Source organism: Malus sylvestris, chromosome 14, assembly GCF_916048215.2.
Source record: "Malus sylvestris chromosome 14, drMalSylv7.2, whole genome shotgun sequence".
Classification (NCBI taxonomy): domain Eukaryota; kingdom Viridiplantae; phylum Streptophyta; class Magnoliopsida; order Rosales; family Rosaceae; genus Malus; species Malus sylvestris.
The window spans coordinates 26,893,269-26,906,798 of record NC_062273.1 but is presented as its reverse complement, the minus strand read 5'-3'; the positions used below and the strand labels follow the sequence as shown (position 1 = coordinate 26,906,798).

The following is a 13,530-nucleotide window of genomic DNA, read 5'->3' as shown; positions in this document are numbered from 1 at the left end:
TTGCACTTCAGGCATTGTAGTTTCAAATGTCGAAAGATTCTTCAGTGCATCGAAAACATGGCTCGTACACCAAGTGTAATAATACAATTAATTGAATTCAAAGGCTAAGACGAAAGGAAGGGAGCGCACGAGGAGACAAAGAAAGTGCGAAAACCATTTCTATAATAATAAATTGTAGATACAATAAATCAGAGATACTGCAATTACATGTCACAACCATCAGCATCCCCTGATTCCCACTTTTGTTTATAAAATTGAACGACTATTTTACAAAGCAACTTCCCCCTTCCCCCATCAAATAAATCAGAGATACAAATTCCTCCATCAATTGGGAAGAAGAATCAATTTCTTTGCCACCGACCTAATGCCTGCACTCTGCTGATAGTCATACGGTTCCAAGGAGAAGAATGCATCGACAAAAGTCCGCGGTTTTAAGTGGGTGCTAAGTTCTGAAGCATCAAACTTGGTGACGAGCCTCTGCTCTGCGCCACAAGGCTCTTTTTGATATATCTCTGTGGTGTGCTGTATGCTGCAAAAACAAATTATACAAAGAAACAGTACATATCTGATCAGATGAATCTCCTTTCTCAGTAGCCAATAGACTGCAGTAATAATGTGTTTTCTTGTGCGCATGTGTGCGTGAGAGGCTAAAACTTAACTGTAATTTCACTGTATAAGTACGGTCCTTTTGGATCACAGCAGGCTTCCATTCGGAGCTGCTACCAGAATCCTTAAACTTTTGTACAACGCCATCACATGCATCAAGAACTTTGCACAAATTTTGTGATGCGTAACAAACAATATCCAATAGTGGACGGCCATCTTGATCAGAATACTTTCCGCTGATTCCAAACCGCAATTCCATATGCCTATAGCAAAGCTGCAAAGTTTCATCTTTGTGTAACAACTTTATCCTCTGACTCCGATTATACAACGGAACAAGGGTAGCACGGATAGAAGGAATAGAAACTTCATCTGGCTGTAAAAACTCCATAGTGCCACGGGAACTCCCCGATGCAGCCAAAGAGGAAGAGCTCTCAACAGACTTTTGCATAGGTATTTCTACCATGGCGTTGTCTGGCTGATTCATCTCTTGCATCACTTCATCGCGAAGTGGGTCCATGTCAAAGGCATATGGTCGAGCTGTGCAAGATTCAACCAGATTAGAGACTCGTTCGGTGTTTTCACTACAAATTCTTGTTTTAGCATTTGAAGGAACCCAACTATTCTTCTTGAATATGTCCGGGAGGCTCGACTCCTGTGAGTAGATCAGACAATAGTTAGTTCTTACTATATTGATAAACTTGTTGAGTTGAGCAGCTCAAGTTGAGCTTCAAAAGGTCTAACTTTGAGGATGTGAGCCAAGTACTGTTTTAGAAAGACTAGTCTTAAGTCTACGTCGCGCCTCCTCGTATATTTCAAAATTGAAAACAAAGGAAGAGGACATACTATTGATTTATATTCTAACATGGTAACACCGCACCCCTAACGTGTGAGCTCCTCACTACCATCTAAAATCCAACACATGAAATTCCGTATAAATTTATGGGTTCACCATTCCTTCAAATTCCGTATAAGTTTGGGAGCAGCCTCTCCATAAATGGGGGTAAGGCTAGCCGACATTCACCTCTCCCAGACCCTGCGTAAAGCGGGAGCCTTGTGCACTGGGTACGACCTTTACCATTCCTTCAAAATCATATCATTACCAAGAATAAAACGGCCGCACAGCATTTCAGAACTTCCAGATTCATTCGAACATCATCCAAACTCCTGACAAACCATTACATGAAGGATTAGTTCAAGGAAACCAAATTGAGGCAAGAGTAATTAGTTTAAACTCGAAGCAGGTTTGCAGAAACACCTGTGTGTTTGCTGTCCAAGCCCGAAATAGGTTGCAAGGGAGGCCATCTGCGCAAAATTATTTGTGCCATGTATGTATCAACGATAACATTCACAAGTAACATACATCAACACGTAGAAACTGCAAAACTGCTCCTCCTCAAAACTACATATTTCATTTTGTCCTTTAAATATGGATTTGGAGATGTTCGTTGGGGAAATTTCCCGTGGGGATGCTTCCTGTCCGACGGCACACAGCTCCCCGAGAGGTTTGGCGCCGGTTGATTCTTTTCTGTCGGGCTCCTGCTTTGCTAGCGGTCTTGTCGGGCAAGGCTCGTCGGGCAAGGCTTGTCGGGCAAGGCTGAAAGAGAAGGACAAAGTTAACTTTGAAATGTGCCTTTGTGGGGCCTTAGGTGTAGGCCTTGAGGCTCACAATCAAGATTAACTTATAAGTGTTCAGGCGTGCCACTGCCATCTTCAGTATGACAGATGTAGAATGGATGTTTGAGTTTAATTATATATTCGAAAGACTATGTTAGTTATTGACAGGTGCCTTTGTGGGGCCTTAGGTATAGGCCTTTAGGCTTCCCATAAATAACTAACTTAGTATTTGAACATATAAGGTTCCTTTTCTTGGTTATGTAGATCTTATGACCATCATACTTCTGATTACCTGAACTTAAAGATCAGAATGGATCCAAATAGGTGCCTTTATGGGGCCTTAGGTGTAGGCCTTGAGGCTTCCCATTAGAACCCATTCCATTCTCAATGTTCTTGCCCGAGAAACAAGATGAATCCAAATAGGTGCCTTTGTGGAGCCTTAGGTGTAGGCCTTGAGGCTTCCCATCAGAATCCATCCAGTCCCCGAACGTTATATGGTAATCATAATATAATAGCAATAAAACTAAGTGACATGTCGATTACTTGCGCCCCAAGTAACTTCGGACTTCTTGTTATCAAAGCTTGTAGCGAATGGGTTAAGTCCACATCAGGTTCTTTTTTATGCCTTGAGGCCAAGGACTTTTAAAGTGATCAAAACTTATATGCCCGAGGGCTTAGAACTTAGATCTGACTTGAACTGTGGAGACACATTCAAATCGGATCTAAGCACTGAGAGAATCTTTTGATAGCCATATTACTAGAAATAACTTGGATATAACTTGTAGTATACAACATATTGCTAGGCTAATGAATACACAGACAAAAACAAAGAAGGTCGGACAAGGCTGATCGTCTTGCAAGAAGTTTGAAAGCTTAGAAAAAGGACTGGGATGTGAGTTTACAGGAAAGAGATCGATACTACAGCAAGAGTTGAGCAGGGTAGCAGAGCTATTACAAAAAGGTTTATCCCGAAAGGGATGAAGGCTTAGGCTGACTACAGCTTCGTTTTGAAGGCAAATCTGGCTTTAAGCAGAGTTTGTGCTTGTATTTGTTTGTTTGAGTGTCCTTGATTCTGACCTCTCCTGCTCCTTTTATAGACATCTTGGCTTGGCATCCTGTAGCAACAATCTTGCCCGAATGCAATTTGAAGGGTAGTGACTCATCAACTATTTTATTTGTACTGCCATTTAAAAGTCAGGAAAAAGCCTTCAAGAGTTATCTGGGTTTGGGCTAACTTCGGGCTTTTCTTTCTCTTTTTGGGCTGCATAGCTGGCTGGTCTTATACCACTTGGCATGCACCTAGTCGGGAAAAAGCCTTCAAGAGTTATCTGGGTTTGGGCTAACTTCGGGCTTTTCTTTCTCTTTTTGGGCCAACTTCCCCCAAGCCCAAGATTCAAGTTTTAACCCAAACAGGAGAATTTAAAGAATTGATTCGGATCAAAATCTAATCGGTGACATTTACTAACAGATGAAGAGAAAATAAATACCTTCATGTCATCAGCTCTCCTTCCGAACGTCTGTCTCAATAATTCCCATGAATCGATTGTATCTTTCGATTCTGGTGCAGGCCGACCAATCTGCGCGAAAGCCTCCCGAATCCGCTCACAATCAAACTTCAGAATGTAGTGACCAGCCCATATACGTCCTATACATTGTAGCTACTTTAGTTTCAGCTAATTTTCCTTCCATTTCTTAGCAACCAAACACAACCAACCATAAAAATCAAACCTTCATGTTAATTATCACCTCACTCATACAAATGAAAGATATAAGTTCAAATTAAAGCTAACCGTGGAGAATGTCGTAGACCCTGTTGGTGATGTCCTGAAAAAAAGGGGCGTCGACGAGGACGGCGCGGGTAATGTCGTTGCGGCGGTCGGGCGGGAACTGATGACGGAGAGGTCGACGGGTCGGACCAGGGTGGAGTAGTTGTCGAGCTCCACCAGCGTCCTGGGGCAAACGAGAATCGACCCGAATTCCAAGATGGTGCGGTCAGTCGGCCTCGTCGTCTCCAAGTCGAAGAAGGCTATTTCGCACCGGTCCTCGCTCCGACTGGCCATTTTTTTTTCTTCAAGTGTGCAAATCAAAACCCAAGTCTCTGCTCGTTTATAGAGTGTTCAAATTAAAACTCAAGTTCCCACTCGTTTATAAAGTGTTCGAATCAAACCTAAGTCCGCTCATTTATAAAGTGTTCAAATCAAAACCCAAGTCCTTGCTCGTTTATAAATTGTTCAAATCAAAACCCAAGTCCCCGCTCGTTTATGGTGCTCAAATTAAAGTAGATGTACAATGCGGGGTTGCTTCCTTGGTAAGCTACCAAAAAGAAGAACACTACTTCGCTGGTGAAAAAATATTAGCAGCAGCTCCAATCACAGATGGACCAAAAGAGGTAGCTTTGGCTTTAATAAAGTGTTCAAATTTTGACCAAAAATATTAAGCGTTGGGCAAATGTAATGCGGCTTTTGCTTCCATGGTAAGCTACCTTTGGTTTTTATTAATATAACTCCAACAAAACTCACCAAGAAAGCGGAAGACATGCTTCTGTCGGGAGAAACGGTACATCAAGGTGGCGGTGTCTCAAACCTAACACATGTCGCCATGTGTTTCAATTTTCCCGCATGATGTTCCCATTTCATGCAAGTCCTTCCAGCTTCCGTCTGATATACCCTTCAGCAGCTAAGAATGATTCAAGTCTTAGGAAAGCTGAGGACTTGCTCTTTTCCTATTCTGCATAGAAAAGCACATCTGATATGTCTGGTTTGGAACTTTGGAGACACCCAGAAGCTACATAGAACGATAAAATCGGAACAAGAATGTAGCTTTTTTGTGTGAGTTCGTGAATTGTTATTTGGGTGTCAATCTGGGTGAGTTTTTTTTTATCGAGTTGCAGCTCTGTAGCAGAGAGAAGAGCCGTTGTTGAAATAGCAAAATTTCCATACCAAAATTGAATCACTACATGCATCCTTTCCTATACCAAAATTTCCATAAAATCCCACTTTGCTAAAGATTTAATAAACATTTGTCCAATGGTAAAAATAGCATGATTATCCATTCCTTCAATCAAGCATCAACAAAACCAAGACACCATCGAGCAGACTGAGAGAGTGAGAATTTCATATTGGGCAACATGCTTGAACCACCCATGCACGATGGAATTTGAAGCTCCAATTCAAAAGATCCAACAAAAAAAAAAAACCCTACTCCACCAACCAACACAAACACAGAGAAGAGAAATACATATTAGTGGAAGAGTTATAGTGCTCACGATAAAAGGAAATAAACTGCAGCAATCACCATACAAATTTTATACATTCTTAAAGCATTAGGATTTCTTATTAATTCATCGGATCTAGGGCTTGCTAACTAGGCTCTGATACCAAATGTTGGAATAAACTTAGTTATTAGCATGCATACTAGGTCACGATTTGATATTAGATAAGAAAGACTTACCTGGTGCAGCCATGGTTATTGTTAACACACTCAAGAATTCTTCTACTCACTCAAGACCTTATGTTCCAATGGTGATAGAACCCTAATTGCAGAACGTATTTCTCAGTGAGCAGGGAACTCTTGCACTTATAGAAGCAATGACAACCAACTCCCATCTATCGTGGAGGGTTGGTTATTTTCCCGTTGCTTCAAATCTCAATCGTGTAGATGAGGTTGTGATTAGTGCTTCCTTTCAAATGCACGATGAAAGTATACCCCTCATTTTATGATGTAGCTTTCCACGTATCCAAACTCTTATTAATTTGTATTACCAGCATATTATTTCTCCTTTATCTTTAACTAGTTGAGTCCACATAGGATTCTTATAGACCATGCTACTGTTGCACCAGGAACAGAAATAACACTATAAAGAAGGCCACGACGTTGTTTTCGCTCTACGAATTAGCAACACTAAAATGTTCTAATTTGAGGATGTTCCACTTCAGTCATTGTAGTTTCAATTATCGAGAGATTCTTCAGTGTGTCAGGAACACGGTACAATTGGTTGAATTCAAAGGCTAAGACAAAAGGAATGAGCGCACGAGGAGAAAAGAGGAGTTCGAAAACCATTTCTGTAATAATAAATCAGAGATGTCGCAATTACATGTCACAACTATCATCATCCCCTGATTTCTGTTGAGGAAAAAACTTATAGTACACAACTCTAACATAAGTGTTGGATAGACAACACAAGTAAACAAATTACTTGTATTACACACACAAAATATTACAACACTCACAAGGATACAACTTTAGAAGCAATGACACTCACTCACTTTCTAGAGACAAACTCTAGACCACTCACACTCCTCACAAGACTATTTTTGTTTCTCACTCTCACTTGGTTGCCTTCTTGATTTCTTGTTGGTTGTTTGTTACATTTCAATACACACACACACACACACACACCCACTTATTTATAGGTGGTATTCACCGACTTTCCCTTTGCCTACCGACATGGGCATTGCATAATGGCCACACAATTGTACAAATAGCTAGATCTTTCTAGCTAGTGATCATGCACTGCCATCGACATGTTTTCCTAATTGGCCTTATGTTTTCCTAGTTTCTAGTACATTCTAATTACAAACACACCCACCGACTTACATGTTGCTAGAAGTTTCTAGTTTAATATACATACACCGGCCATTGCTAGAATTATCTAGAATTCAAACCAATTGGGCTGGTGTTGATCTTCAACACTCCCCCTCAACACCAGCTCATTCTTTCTTTCATTCTAAGTTGATGACGAAACTTTTCAAACTTGCCGGTACTCAAACCTTTAGTGAACAAATCCACAACTTGTTCATCTGTATTGATTTGTCTCATCTCAATCTCTTCTTGCAAGACCTTCTCTCTAATGAAATGATAGTGTACCTTTACATGTTTAGTTCTTGCATGAAAGACTGGATTTTTCGCTAAGCGAATTGCTGATTGGTTATCATAGTACAATGGTACTGGATAATCTACTGGTTGATGTAGATCACTCATCAACTGTACCAGCCCTGCATTCTCTTGAGCTTCCATTGCTGTTGCTCTATACTCTATTTCTGTGGTTGACAAAGACACCATTGGTTGTCTCTTACTGCACCACGAAACTACTCCAGAACCAATTTTGAAGACATACCCAGTGGTCGATCTCTTGGTGTCATGATCTCCTGCAAAGTCTGCGTCACAATAGCCAACCAACTTACCGTATTCACCTTTCTTGTACAAGAGACCATAGTCAATTGTACTATTTACATATCTCAATATTTGTCGAACCGCTTCTAGATGAGGCTTCTTTGGATTTTGCATATACTGACTCATCACACTAACTGCATAAGAAATATCAGGTCGAGTCAGAGTCAAGTAGATCAGACTACCTACCAATTGTTGATACATTGTTGCATATTCCAAGCCTCTGCCTTCATGTGCACACATCTTGGCATTAGGTTCCACCGGTGTTGAGATTGGCTTGCATTCAAGCATCCCAAACTTCTGCAACAAGTCTTTTGCATACTTTTGCTGACACAAAAATATCCCTTCTTGTGTGCGATCAACCTCTAATCCAAGAAAGTGCTTGAGTTGTTCAAGTTCTTTCATCTTGAACCGAACTGACAAATTATCTTTTTTTCGATGAATTTCTGCCTCATCATCGCTTGTGATGATTAGGTCATCCACGTACACTAGTACGACAGCTAACTTTCCTCCATTAGCTTTAACGAACAAGCTGGAATCTGCATACGCCACTGAGTAACCACTTTGTGTGAGAAACTCTGCAATCTTACTGTACCACGCTTTTGGTGCTTGTTTCAAACCGTAAAGTGCTTTCCTTAACTTGCACGTACTTAGGATGAGCTTCGCTTTTAAAGCCCATTAGCTACATCATGTAGATCTCCTGATCTAACTCTCCATGCAAGAAAGCATTCTTCACATCCATCTGGTATACATTCCAATCTTTGTTAGCTGTAAGTGTAAGTAGGACTCGTACAATAGTAAGCTTTGCTACTGGACTAAACATTTCATCATAGTCTAGTCCATACTGCTGAGAGAAGCCTCGAGCCACTAACCGAGCCTTGTACATTTCAACTGAACCATCAAGACGACGCTTTATCTTGTACACCCATTTGCAGGATATGGGTTTCACATCCCTTGGCTTTGGCACCAAATCCCATGTCTGATTCTGCTTAAGCGCATTGATTTCTTCTTCCATAGCTCTTACCCATTCAGAACTCTGTGATGCATCTTCAAACGTCTTAGGTTCTTTTACTGCTTCATCAACTATAACAGCATTGACATATTTATGATTTGGCTTTTGTACTCTTGTTGACCTCCTTAGTTGTGATTGTGGAATTGATTCTTCCACTTCACTAGGTCTAACTTCTCCTAGTTGTTGATACACACCAGTTTGCTAAAGGCTCTTGGGTACTTCTTGCTCGACATCGTCTCCAGCAAATAAATCTTCAAACTCATCTGGACTTGATTGGATTTGGGCAACTTGGTCTCCCAGTTTCCCCTGCAACGTATCCTTAATCTATTTCGAATCGAGCAACGCCTTATTTTCTAAGCACCAACAAGATGATGTTTCTGCGTCCCATTCTTCATCCATAGCTAGAGACGCAACGACGTCCCAATCATCTTCACTTTTCTTCTCTGAGTAGGCGACATTACTTTCTGTAGGCCTTTTGAACCAGTAATCCTTTGCCATGTGACCCTTTTTACCACAATTGTAGCACTTGCCCTTAAACCTTTTATTATTTTGGGACTGACCATAGTTGCCGTGAAACTTTGGAGCTCCCCCTGGTCGAGAACTCCCTCCTCCTTGATGACCTTTTTCCTTCTCACCATTTCTTTTAGATCCACCACTAACATGTTGCTTAAAGCTGCCTTTACTTTTGGTGTAGAGTGCTTCCTCTTCACCTCTTAACGAGACCCTTCCCATTTGCTTTGCCAAAGCTTTTTGATCGGCAAGCAAATTCTCAAACTCAACAAGTGATGGTTGCATCGGCTATCCTTGTACAGCGGCAACGAAGCCTCGATATTCGGGTCTCAATCCATGGATAATTATTCTTTTTATCCTGGATTCTACAATGGCAGCACTAGGATCCAACTCAGAAATTTCACGGCAAATAGACTTTACCTTGTGGAAATATTCGGCAATCGTCATGTCTCGTTGGGCCATTGATAACAGCTCATTCTCGAGAAGCTGTAGTCTTTTATCATTCCTCTTTGAAAAGAGTGTGGCGAAGATGTCTCATGCTTCTTTCGGTGTCTTGGTCTTCCCTATGTGCTACAACATGTCATCCTCGACTGTGGTTTTTAGGGCGAACATGGCTTTCCTTGCCTTGATCTTCCACTTCTGCAGAGCACCGCTGGTGTCTTCTTCCGGCTACGTAACTTCATTACCGCCGACGACATCCCAAAGATCTTGGCCTTGTAGGTAAGAATCCATACACGTCGCCCATATGTTGTAATTTTTATTGTTCAACTTTTTTATTCCTCCAACAACTTAAAGATCTCTCATCGTGTCGGCAAAACTTTGATAAGCCGAACAAGATTAACGAATAATCTTGCGAAGTACTAAGGGCCTGTTTGGTAGTGTACTTGAATCCAACTTTTTAAACTCAAAAACAATTTTCAAGTTTTAGGCCTTAAAAACTTGTTTGGTATGACTATTTTCAAAAACTGAACTCAAGACTAACTAAAAAATATAGTCTATTATATAAAAACATAAAAAGTGAGTTTTTAGAGTTTTTAAACTTAAACTCAATTCTTTCTTTTCTCTTCCTCCTCCACTCTCACTCCAAATCTCTCTCTTTTCTTCTTTCTCTATCCTTTTTTTTAAATCTTTTTCGTCTCTCCTCCAATTCGCTCTTTTTATTCTTTAGGTTCTTTTTCTCACTCATCTTCCTCTTTATCTCGTCTGATTATCTCTCTTCTTTCTTTTTCCTTAAATCATATCTTACTTTCTTTCCTCCTCTCTTCTCTTTCTACCTCTCTTGCGACCTCCTCTTTTTAGATCTCTTTGTTATAGTTTAAGTCGTAAGATTTAAAAATTTTAAATTAGAAACCAATCAAGTTTTTGAGTCTTCAAAAAAACTGTTTTCAAGAAATGTTCTTAAAAAATGTTTTGAGAAATGATAAAAATTTTCAAATAGGATACCAAACCGGCCCTAAACTTCTCACGATTCTCAAAAACTTCACTAGAGATGGTCCCTGATCATACCGCTCTGATACCAATTGTTGAGGAAAAACTTAGAGTACACAACTCTAACACAAGTGTTGGAGAGACAACACAAGTAAACAAATTACTTGTATTACACACACAAAATATTACAACACTCACAAGGATACAACTTTAGAAGCGATGACACTCACTCATTTTCTAGAGACAACCTCTAGACCACTCACACTCCTCACAAGACTATTCTTACTTCTCACTCTCAGTTGGTTGCCTTCTTGATTTCTTGTTGGTTGTTTGTTACATTTCAATACACACACACACCCACCTATTTATAGGTGGTATTCACCGACTTTCCCTTTGCCTACCGACATGGGCATTACATAATGGCCACACAATTGTACAAATAGCTAGATCTTTCTAGCTAGTGATCATGCACTGCCACCGACATGCTTTCCTAATTGGCCTTATGTTTTCCTAGTTTCTAGTACATTCTAATTACAAACACACCCACCGACTTACATGTTGCTAGAAGTTTCTAGTTTAATATACATACACCGGCCATTGCTAGAATTCTCTAGAATTCAAACCAATTGGGCTGGTGTTGATCTTCAACAATTTCCACTTTTTTTTATAGAATTGAACAACTATTTAACAGAGCAACTTCCCCCTTCCCCCATCAAATAAATCAGAGATACAAATTCATCCATCAATTGGAAAGAAGAATCAATTTCTTTGCCACCGACTTAATGCCTGCCATCTGCTGATACTGACAGTCATACGGTTCCAAGGAGAAGAATGCATCGATAAAAGTCCGCGGTTTGAAAAGGGTGCTAAGTTCTGAAGCATCAAACTCGGTGAAGAAGAGCCTCTGCTCGGCGCCAGAAGGCTCTTTTTGATATATCTCTGTGGCGTGCTGTATGCTGCAAAAACAAATTATACAAAGAAACAGTACATATCTGATCAGATGAATCTCCTTTCTCAGTAGCCAATAGACTGCAGTAATAATGTGTTTTCTTGTGCGCGCGTGTGCGTGAGAGACTAAAACTTACTGTAATCTCACTGTATAAAAGCCCTCCCTTCGGATCACAGCAGGCTGCCATTCGGAGCGGCTACCAGAATCCATAGACAACTTTTGTGCAACGCCATCACATGCATCAAGAACTTCGCATAAATTTTGTGATGCGAAACAAACAATATCCAATCGGCCAGTTAGATCAAAATACTCTTCATTGATTCCAAACAGCAATTCCATATGCCTACAGCAAAGCTGCAAAGTTTCATCTTTGTGTAACAACTCTATCCTAAGACTCCCATTATCCAACATCAAAAGGGTAGGATGGATGGAAGGAATAGAAACTTCATCTGGCTGTAAAAACTCCCGACTATTCTTCTTGAATATGTTCGGGAGGCTCGACTCCTGTGAGTAGATCAGACAATTGTTGAGTTGAGCAGCTCAACTTGAGCTTCAAAAGGTCTAACTTTGAGTATGTGAGCCAAGTACTGTTTTAGAAAGACTAGTTTTAAATCTACGTCGCGCCTCCTCATACATTTCAAAGTTGAAAACAAAGGATAAAAAGAGGAGGACATACTATTGATTTATATTCTAACATGGTAACACCGCACCCCTAACGTGTGAGCTCCTCACTACCATCTAAAATCCAACACATGAAATTCCGTACAAATCAAAATCATATCATTACCAAGAATAAAACGGCCGCACAGCATTTCAGAACTTCCAGATTCATTCGAACATCGTCCAAACTCCTGACAAACCATTACATAAAGGATTAGTTCAAGGAAACCAAATTGAAGGCAAGAGTAATTAGTTTAAACTCGAAGTAGGTTTGCAGAAATACCTGTGTGTCTGCTGTCCAAGCCCGAAATAGGTTGCAAGGGAGGCCATCTGCGCAAAATTATTTGTGTCATGTATGTATCAACGATAACATTCACAAGTAACATACATCAACACCTAGAAAATGCACAACATTACTAACAGATGGAGAGAAAGAAATTACCTTCATGTTACCAGCTCTTGTTCCGAACTGCTGTTTCAAGAATTCCAATGAATCGATTGTATCTTTCGGTTCTGGTGTAGGCCGACCAATCTGCGCGAAAGCCTGCCGAATCAGCACACAATCAAACTGGAGAATGTTGTGACCAGCCCATATACGTCCTATACACAACAACCACAAAATCAAATTGCAAATTATCCACCAGCAACAACCGCAGAAATGAAAAATCCAAAGCAACCCTCAAAAATTAAAATTGAACTACTTTAGTTTCAGCTAATTTTCCTTCCATTTCTCAGCAACCAAACACAACCAACCATAAAAATCAAACCTTCATGTTAATTATCACTTCACTCATACAAATTAAAGATAAAAGTTCAAATTTTTTCCCTCAACTTTCTCGGCAGCCAAACACAGAGTTAGAAACTGAGAAAACAAAAATCAAAAGGAAAGAAGCTAACCGTGGAGAATGTCGTAGACCTTGTCGGCGATGTCTAGAAAAAAAGGGGCGTCGATGAGGGCGGCGCGGGTAATGCCGTTGCGGCGGTCGGGCAGGGAATTGATGACGGAGGGGTCGACGGGTCGGACCAGGGTGGAGTAGTTGTCGAGCTCCACCAGCTTCCTGGGGCAAACGACAATCGACCCGAATTCCAAGATGGTGCGGTCCTGGTCAGTTCCGGTCGGCATCGTCATCTCCAAGTCGAAGAAGGCTATTTCGCAACGGTCCTCGCTCCGACTGGCCATTTTTTTTTATTCTTCAAGTGTACAAATCAAAACCCAAGTCCTCGTTTATAAAGTGTTCAAATTAAAGCAGATGTACAATGCGGGTTGCTTCCTTGGTAAGCTACCAAAAAGAAGAACACTACTTTGCTGGTGAAAAAGTATTAGCAGTAGCTCCAATCACAGATGGACGAAAAAAGGTAGCTTTGTGCAAATGCAATGCGGCTTTAATAAAGTGTTCAAATTGTGACCAAAAATATTAAGCGTTGGGCAAATGCAATGCGGCTTTTGCTTCCTTGGTAAGCAACCTTTGGTTTTTATTAACTCCAACAAAACTCATCAAGAAAGCTGAAGACATGCTTCTGTCGGGAGAAGCGGGTACATCAGGGTGGCGGTGTCTCAAACCTAACACATGTCGCCATGTGT

General features: G+C 40.6%; 1 protein-coding gene and 1 pseudogene across 2 annotated transcripts; both read right to left on the bottom strand.

Annotated features, from left to right (window-relative positions):
• Positions 1-145: 145 nt before the first annotated feature.
• LOC126600513 (protein NEN1-like) lies at positions 146-5,371 on the bottom strand (annotated as a pseudogene).
• A 1,029-nt stretch (positions 5,372-6,400) lies between these two features.
• Positions 6,401-13,215, bottom strand: LOC126600515 (protein NEN1-like). 2 transcript variants are annotated; one of them, XR_007615455.1, is made up of 7 exons: positions 12,846-13,215; positions 12,391-12,548; positions 12,232-12,278; positions 12,076-12,139; positions 11,425-11,792; positions 10,588-11,295; positions 6,401-6,499 (listed from the first exon to the last, which is right to left on the bottom strand). XR_007615455.1 is itself a non-coding variant. In XM_050267088.1 (6 exons), exons 1-6 carry the CDS (start codon positions 13,126-13,128, stop codon positions 11,082-11,084), a joined length of 1,134 nt encoding a protein of 377 aa, XP_050123045.1. In that variant the 5' UTR covers positions 13,129-13,215; the 3' UTR covers positions 10,489-11,081. The 2 variants fall into 2 exon arrangements, 1 of the variants encoding a protein (XP_050123045.1); XM_050267088.1 differs by lacking the exon at positions 6,401-6,499 and having other exon boundaries at positions 10,489-11,295.
• Positions 13,216-13,530: the final 315 nt, after the last annotated feature.

Excerpts from the sequence above, each read along its gene's own strand:
- LOC126600515 (XM_050267088.1), bottom strand. The coding sequence starts at position 13,128 with ATGGCCAGTCGGAGCGAGGACCGTTGCGAAATAGCCTTCTTCGACTTG. Across the intron at positions 12,279-12,390 it reads CAAGAGCTGGTAACATGAAG|ATGGCCTCCCTTGCAACCTA; the intron begins GTAATTTCTTTC and ends AATTTTGCGCAG. Across the intron at positions 11,793-12,075 it reads GTGCGGCCGTTTTATTCTTG|GAGTCGAGCCTCCCGAACAT; the intron begins GTAATGATATGA and ends ATCTACTCACAG.